General features: G+C 35.1%; 1 protein-coding gene across 1 annotated transcript; it reads right to left on the bottom strand.

The window, feature by feature from the left end:
* Positions 1-698: 698 nt before the first annotated feature.
* On the bottom strand, positions 699-2943 carry LOC123241177 (olfactory receptor 51F2-like). The gene is made up of 2 exons (XM_044668881.1): positions 2009-2943; positions 699-786 (listed from the first exon to the last, which is right to left on the bottom strand). Exons 1-2 carry the CDS (start codon positions 2926-2928, stop codon positions 699-701), a joined length of 1008 nt encoding a protein of 335 aa, XP_044524816.1. The 5' UTR covers positions 2929-2943.
* Between the last annotated feature and the right edge of the window lie 6428 nt (positions 2944-9371).

Genomic DNA, 9371 nt, shown 5'->3' with positions numbered 1-9371 from the left:
AAGTAAATATGTAATTGTTAGGTAGTGCATGGAAATGTCAAAAACTCATTTATTTATTTGCTTCAGATATGAAATTGACTACAACTTCAATTTCAAATAGTAAATCCTTCATGATTTTATCCTATTGTGGTAACTCAGATGTGTCAGTATTAATCTTTTAAATAATATGTTTAATAATGTAGTGACAAACTTCCAGTATTTACTTGACTGGGTAATATAAATTTGCTATGAAAGAAAAAAGGAGAGGCATGGTTATAACTCATCAAAATGATTCATTCAAAGGCATAGATTGATCTGACACAAGTTCTAACAGGGGAAAACCCCCTTGGCTATTTGATTCCAGGCAAAAGTCATAGTTAAAATCCAGTCACATAGCAAAAGTTCTACATAATCCATAGATTATCAATGTCAGGATCAAAATTAAGCACATGAGAAATTTTCCTGTTCATAAAGGAAATAGCATAATGGGGAAACAGAATCAAGATGAACCTACTGTGTGAGTTTAACATAAAATTTGCTTACTTAATTCCATTTGAAAGCTGATTCTTAATACCAGTCCCACCCTTTGCCTGGCCACATGTGTATGGCTACATGAAGTTCTGAAGTTCTGTTGTGGAGTTGATGGAAGTCCCTGTGAAATAGGTAATAGGTACTGAGTTCAGAACTCATTCGTCAGACTGAGGTTTTGGCCTGTCGAATCAGTGAGTCCCAGGGGAAGTGGTGAAAATGAGTTCTATCAGGGAATAAGGAGGAAGTGCTAGCTCTCTCTCTTTCTGGACATGAACCCTTCTCTTTTCCTTCTCTGGAAAGAACCAGCTTATCTCACTGGCTCATCTTGAAGCCAGCTTCTTTGGGAACTCAGCCTGTGCAGTGAGAAAGTGGCTTTTTAATTAGGGCAGTCTGGTGATACTGGTGATCTCTCTCTCTCTCTCTCTGTCTCTCTCTCTGTCTCTCTCTCTGTCTCTCTCTCTGCCACTTTTACTAATACATAATTATAAATTAATTTATAGTCTTCAGAGAATTTTAATTATTACACTGTGTCAGCCTATGTCAAAGTCATCCCTTCAACTTTTTCCAGAGAGAGAACTATAAAAGTTCTGATATTACACTCCCTTTAGGCAGCACATGATATTTCCCTTGAACTGTGAACTATTGGCTTAATAATAATATAAACCAGTGATGGCAAACCTATGGCACACATGCCACCCCACCCAGTTTGTTACTAGAAAGGCAGGGGGATTTGGGTGGAGCTATTCCCCTCCACTCTCCACTGTGCCTTGATGATTTTTTTTTCACATCACCCACCCCTCTGCCCAGCAGTCCAGTGGGATCATTTCCCTCCCCTGTGTGGGATAAGGTGGGCATCTCAAAGAGAGCAGAGTTGGAGGGGTGCAGAGTATTTGGGCCACTCCCACTCTCTATGGGTGCTGAGGACATTCCTCTCTTCACCCATTCCTCTGCCCAGCAGCCCAATGAGAACACTTTCTCCCTCCCCTGTGTGGGGTAAGGGGGTGGTGGTCAGGTCAGAACACATATAAGGACATCTTATTTATCCTTCTGAAATTTCATGCATACAATGAATACATGCTACTTGGCTCAAAACCTCAGAAAAATTCTTACTATAGTAACTCTTCCATTTATATTGCCTATTCATCCCTAAGGAAATATTTAAGTCTCTCAATATAAGATCAGTTCTTACTAAGTTGGTTCGTAAGTTGTAACTCCAATACATACTCTTTGTTATCAAATATGATTTTACGATATTCATAAGTGATAGTCAAATAATCTATTATTTAAAACTCCCTCTTTGCTCTAAGCAAACCCTTAAGTCCCTCACTTTGGGTGTGGTCAAAATTTCTCAAACTTCAGTACTTTAGAATTTTGTCAGGAATGAATTCTTTAAAACTTTTTGTATATGAGTCATTTTTATCTTTCTTTTGTCTCTCTGAGGAAAATAGCCCTTTTATAATTCCTCCTTCACTTCTAATCCCCCATCCTTATAAAATGCTTAAAAATAGCCTTGCGTATCTGTTTGGTCTTCACACTATAGATAATGGGGTTGAGAACAGGTGGGATTAGAAGGAAGACATTGGCCATCATAGTGTGGATAAAAGGAGGTGCCTTCTGACCATATCGGTGCACAAGAGACAAGCTGACAAGGGGAATATAGAAAATAGCAACTGCACTAATATGGGAGACACAGGTATTAAAAGCCTTATGTCGCTCCTCAGGGGATGCAATACTAAGCACTGAACGAATGATCATAACATAAGAGATGAGAATACAAGGACAGTCAATACCTGTTGTTGAAAAAAGGGCAAAAAGTCCCATGATGCTGTTGATCCTGTGGTCATTGCATGATAGCTTGATCACATCCACATGGTAGCAATAAGAGTGAGACAGAACCTTTGACTGACAAAATGACAGTCTTTTGACCAGAAGCACTACTGGAACCATGACTGCAACATCTCTTACAACCATGGTCATAGCAATTTGAGCTATCTTGGTGTTTGTTAGAATGGTGGCATAATGAAGTGGGGCACAGATGGCCACAAAGCGGTCAAAGGCCATGGCTAGGAGCACGCCAGACTCCATGAATGTCAGTCCATGGAGGAAAAACATTTGGATAATGCAGGCATCAAGGTTGATCTCTCTTTTATTGAACCAGAAAACTCCCAGTGTGGTGGAGAGAGTGCAGATAGACAGGCCCATATCAGTGGCTGAGAGCATGGCGAGGAAATAGTACATGGGCTCATGGAGACTTTGTTCATGGATCACCACAAATAAGATCATGCTGTTCCCAGAGAGGGCAATGGCATACAGGAGGCAGATGGGAATGGAGATCCATATTTGAGGGGCTCCAAGGCCAGGAATTCCAGTCAACAAAAAAATCAATTGCTGGGAACTGGTATTATTGAAAGATGACATGGTGGGCTGAGAAGACAGGAGTAAATAATGAAATTTCATACCTTAAAAAAAAACACCAGGTTATCATTTAAGCATAGTTTACCCCCACCCAAAGGATACTTCAGGATGTTTCTTTCTACATGTGTAGAGGTTAATGGTTTGATTATGTAGGTGATTTTACTTTATGTACCTTATGACCTGAGGATCCTTATCATAGTTGAGTACACATATGACATAACTTTTCTATTGTCAACTTTGTCAGAAACAAACCCTTTAGAAGACCTGTTCCTATAGATTGTTTGCTCTTTTTGATTTTGCTTCTATAGTATATTCACCAAAATTATTGTACATAATAATGCCATGTGTTGTGAAGATTACTTAGCTTTAATGCCATGTGTTGTGAGGATTACTTAGCTATGTCTTATTTGCTTATTTATTTTTAAGCCTGGATCTCCCAATATTATCCACACTTGAACTGCAGTCTACTCATGGGCACAACTCCTCTACTTATTAGTACAGGAAAATTAACTTGTTTCACCTTGACTTGAATCAGTTGATATCCTTTTTGGGAAACTTGTCTGATCCTTCACTCCTGGTATCTCAATATATTGACTCTTGTCTTAGTGCAGACATTCAATTGGCTTTGCCCACCACAGCTCAGAACACCTAAGTTCAATAAATTCATCAGGCTGTTACTCTGGTATGTGTGATTATAAGCATATGTTATCATGTCTGGAAACAATGCCATGCTCTATGAATCACTTGTGAGGAGATATTTAATTTATAATAATTATCATATGAAAGCTATTTATTCAAATTAGGAGAAAGAAAAATGGTTAATGATATTTCTAATATGAATGTAAATTCAAATATAGTACTTTCTTGAATATACTTGGATGATTCTGAGGAACCAATTCTGAAACCAATGTTTGCCCAAGCAAAGAAAGAATGCTACCAACATCTACTCTTGAACTTTCAGTCTAGGCCTCAGCACACATTGGGGAGAGACATAAGAAATTATCCCTAGAGTAAACATTTTGAAAGTAGTTAATGGTAAATGACTGGCTTATTGGGGCTTCTGCTTAATATTCTATTTTCCTATGAGTCTAAAACTGAAGGGATGGATCATTATTATTCATAGAATTATAGGCTTTTTTTAAGAAATGGGAAAATCTGGGAGTTAGTCAAGCTCAGTTCTTCATTCACTACATTAATCAAATTTAAACCATTCTTTTTAGGTTACTGTCCAGACTTTCCTTTAAAACTTCTAGGATGGGAGAGTCATTACTTCAAAAATCTCATTTTCAGATGAATTGGGGAATTGACTGATTTTATCCAGGAGAAGAGAAGACAGATTACAGATAAAATCAAAATCTTCATGGATTTTTAGCTATCTCAAAAAAAAGATGTAGGTATAGCTGGTTTCTTTTGCTTTATAGGCTTAATTCAGAAAATTGAGTGGAAGTTACAGGGATGGAGGTTTCTGTTAAATTTAAGGCAATACTTTGAAAAATTATAGAAAATCATTAGTAGGATGGGATGCCTTATGAGCTCTCCTTTCATTGAAATTCTCAGACATGACGGACAACTATATGTCATGGATTTCAAGAAGTATTCTATAATGAGTTGAAAGTACGACTACATTATAATATAATAGATTAAGAACTACAAGAGATTGCAGGGACCATTTAGTTTAGAGGTTGTTTCCCTGGGGACCCTGTATCAGATTTCAAGTAATCCAAAAACTTGTATGGAGAGAAATGTATCTTTATTAGAATATAATGTGTTTCATTTGTAACTCTCTGTACAAAGGGTATTTTAAAGAACATTTAAAATATATTGTTCTTAAAATGAGTTTATAGAATTAACCTCATTGCCATTGGGGTCTATGTCACATACATTAACTAAGAATCCCCCTTCTATTTCATTTTACAAATGGGAAAACTAAGGCCCAAAGAGGTTGATTGACTTCCCCAAGGTCACCAGGTAGTAAATATTCAAACTGAGATTTTTTACTTATAATTATAGGACCACTGCTATTTCTTCTATAGATGATTTAAATAGGCTATAGTTTTAATGTCAAAAATATTGGATTTTAATTGTTAGAAAGTATCTCCTAATATTTTGCCCAAATTTTCAACCCCGTAACACATACACCTATTGTTTTTAATTCTTGCTTCTGTATCCATTTCCCTATTTTTCATTTGCATATAAGTCCTTCAGTTTTGGAAAAACTGCATTTCCTCTCATTTACCAACCAACCAACCAACCAACCAACCAACCAACAACAACAATCTCTTCCAGATTAAAAGAAATATCCTTTTCATTCATTCAGTCCTCATATAAGAATTTATCTCCCTCTACATATCCTATATATTATCAATGTCTCTTTTAATTTTTGTTGCTTAAAAATTAACATAAGCCTACAGATATATTCAGAGCATAGTAAAAACATCTAATGGAATATTTTCAATATTTTTGGATTTCTTCTAGATCTCACAACTCCTTTCCTAGAGATTAGATAATTTAGAGAAAATATCAGTTATCAATAAAGCCAGCAGAAATGCATCAGAAATAGACCATGGCAAAATAATAAGGATAATAATTTCCTTTTGTAAGAGAATTCCCTCCTTTATAGAGAGGTGAAAATGTAAACGTGAGCACATTTAAAAAAAATTATACACCTTACAATCTAGCACAATTTCTTATGCCTCAAAGGCACAATATATTACCTGAACTGAATGATATGCTTGAATTTTAGCAAGACATTTGATAATATTTTTCAAGGCCCATCTAATATCTCATCTACTAGACATCTTTGTCAATTTCCCTTAATCTTAATGCCCTATTTCTGATGATTGCCTACATTTTATTTGTCTATATCTTGTTTGTATATTGCTATTTCTTTGTCATCCCTTCTATTAGAATTTGAGTTTCATGAGTTTGGGGACTATCTTTTGCCTTTCTTCATATCTCCAATACTTAGCACAGTGCCTGCCACTTAGTAAATGCTCAACAAATGCTTCTTGATCAACTGAAATAATGGAGAGATAAAAACCAGACAACTATGCAGCTAAGTAAGTTTAAAATTATTCCAATGAATTGACTGAAGGACCAACTACTCATGGATTATTGTTAAGTAGAGTGCCCCAAAGGCCTATTCTTCTCTTTGTTTTGTCAGCCAAAGCCATAAATGATAAATTTTTTAGTACACAGAAATTTGAGAAATAACTAATGCATTTGATGATAGAATCAAGGACTAAACTTATCTTGACTGCTAGAGTCATGTCTAAATTAATAAGATAGAATTTAATAGGTATACTCATAAAAACCTACTCTTAATTTCAAACTATACATTATATCATAATAGTATGAGTACATGGCTTTTCATCATTTGGTGTCAAAAAGATCTGGATATTTTAATAGACTACAATTTCATTATGTTACATGACAGAGCAGCTAACCACACAAATTAGTAACAACTATAAAAAAGAGATAACCACATTCAAACTCTTAGCCTTCATACATAGAAGTTTAGTATATAGAGTTAGGAACATCACATTACTATTATATTATACCATGATCAACTGCTCTGTTCTATTCTGTGTTGGGAGTCACATTCTAAACAAGGATGCTGACAAACAAGTGTGTTTAAAAGTGAGTGATGAAGATGGTGAGGGAAGTAGAGATTATTTTTATATGGTGATTGGAAGTAGAGATGTTAAAAAATAAGTAGGGGTATTTATCCTGGAAAAGAAAGGTAGAGGGGGTATGTTAATAATTTATCCTGGAAAAGAAAGGTAGAGGGGGTATGTTAATAATTTCAAATAGTTTCATATTTTTAAAGGATTATTATTGTTCCACTGAGCTTTAAATGGCCAAACTCTGAGCAATGGATAGAAATTGAAGAGTGGCAGATTTTGATTCAATATAAAAAATTAAATAAAAGCTTGCTATAAAAGAGTAGAATGGATTATAAAAAGGGTAACAAGTTTTCTGTGCTAGAGGTCTTCAAGCAGAGTATACATAACCAATTGCTGTGTACTTGGTAGAAGAGGTTCCCAACCAGGTAGAATTGAACTAGAGGACTTTGAGGTTACCTCTAGACCTAAGAGTTTCTGAATCCGAAGGGAGATAGGTATTGATGATATCCATTCTGTTCACATATGAAGATTTTTCTTTTTTGTAGAACTTCTATTATTCTGGATTTCTCAGGACACTGAGAAGAATAAATAAGCAAAAGCCAGATCTAGTCAAAACAGCAATGGGATTAATTTACTTTGGATCCCCAATTCATCTCTTCTGCATCCTTCACCTCTTAAGTGAGACCTCCCTTGTGTGAAAGAACTCAGTGTTGCCCTGTACTCTACCATTTCCACTACATCAAGTGACATTGAACCCAATTAGAAGTGAGGATTACTAAAATGTCCCTAAGTCTCCCTGGAGGTTACTTACTGATCTAGAAAACTGAATATTAACATAATTATGTGCTATTGTATTTCTATTTATTTTGGTAAACATTTCCTTATTATATTATATTATAATTTAATCTGATTCTGGAATATTTAGAAATGCATCAGGTATTGTGGAGGTGGGGCAGGGTTTCAGAAAAGTGCCCTATACTTTTGCCCTATTCTTACCTGCTACTTGAGTAATCTCTCTCTTTTTTTTTAAACCCTTAACTTCTGTGTATTGGTTCCTAGGTGGAAGAGTGGTAAGGGTGGGCAATGGGGGTCAAGTGACTTGCCCAGGGTCACACAGCTGAGAAGTGTCTGAGGCCGGATTTGAACCTAGTACCTCCCGTCTCTAGGCCTGACTCTCAATCCACTGAGCTACCCAGCTGCCCCCCTGAGTAATCTCTATATATCACATTCACTTTTTTATGATTGTCATGGCCTATATTTCCATATGTAGGGAGTTGTGATATTTCAGATTGATTTCTGATTGTGTATCAAAAGGTTTTTCAAAGAAAAAAGGATTTCTGGAGCAATATTATTATAAAGATGAATATTAGCCCCCAAGAAAAGTAGAGAAAATCTACTTCCCCCCCTTAAAGGCATAGATCAGAGACTATAGGTTTGGAACATTGCATATACTGAAATAAAGGGTTAATGTGCTAAAAAATTTTTTTTGTTGAACTACATTTTTTTTCTTTCTTTTAAAAATGTGTCTTATTGAGTAGGAGGAAAAAACAGGAAATATGTGGAAATGGAGATCATTTATAAACAAATATGAATGTAGACATGTATGTAGACATGAATGAATACATGTTTGCATATGCATGTATATTTGAATAAAGAATTCAGTCCAAAATTCAGGTTTAAAAAAAGAAAACTTCCCATTTTGTATCCCCAAATATCCATGTACTTGATATTATGTGTTTTTAACAGCTAAATAGTGAATGAAATTCTTCCATTTTATTTGAGATTTACAGTTTGATGACATGACAGTCTGGTATCTATGTGACCTTAACTGTTTGTTCTTGAATATAAAGTTAGGGATATATGCCTAAAATGTATCATTCCAGGTTAATCACCATCAAATAATATACAGAGTAACAACAATAATGTAAATGAGAAGAATAATTATGAAACAAAAAAAAACATTGCAAAATTACAAAGAACGTGTTTGGTACTTAGGAAGAGCTGTGGAATTTCATTTCCCCCTAATACTATGCAAAAAAAGTGAGAGGGTGGCCATTGGACTGTTATATAAATTGTCAGATTATTTTGATACTTTGTTTTTTGTTATTTATTTTTCTCTTACTCTTTAAAAAAATAAATTGTTATACGAGATGATTCTTTAGTAGGACAAAAGGATGAATGTGGAGGAATTTAATGTTAAAACAATTTAATTCATTTTAATAAAAGAAAGTATGGGGTATAAGGAATTAGAGAATAAAAAAAGTTTAATTTCTTAAAAGGCTTAAAAGTGAGATGAGAGTTATTGGGAAGACGGAATAGATTGAACTCAGCTTAGAATATAGATTAATTTTCCTAAAGCAATTCTTTGATCTATTTGGGAAAAAATGGATTCCAATTTTATACTGAGGAAATTCCATACACCCAGGTTATGACCCCGACCTCCCTCTCCATTTTTGTTTCTCACTACTCACTTACAATAATTCAAGTGTCCTAGGAAAAATAGAAATGTTTTCACATTTTTCAATCATGAATCACTGGCAGCAGTGAAGAATCTTGATTTCTGAATAATGAAGTTCAAATTTGCTGAGAGGCAGACAAACTTCATTTATTGGCACAACACTGGTGTTGAAGCTTGTCTGCCTCTCAGCAAATTTGAACTTCTGGCTCAAATGGATTAGGTAGACACTTTCTTCCTATCAGTCCAATCCAGGACAGTTCTGTCAGCATCTATTTAAAATATTAGGGATACCAAGCAAAATCTATGTAATTCAATGTAGGTTGGACCTCTTTTCTTTCCCTATAACAGGGGCTTCTTAGCTG

This window comes from Gracilinanus agilis, chromosome 3, assembly GCF_016433145.1.
Source record: "Gracilinanus agilis isolate LMUSP501 chromosome 3, AgileGrace, whole genome shotgun sequence".
NCBI lineage: Eukaryota > Metazoa > Chordata > Mammalia > Didelphimorphia > Didelphidae > Gracilinanus > Gracilinanus agilis.
Note: the sequence above shows the minus strand (reverse complement) of the source record. Positions and strands in the feature narration are given on the sequence as shown.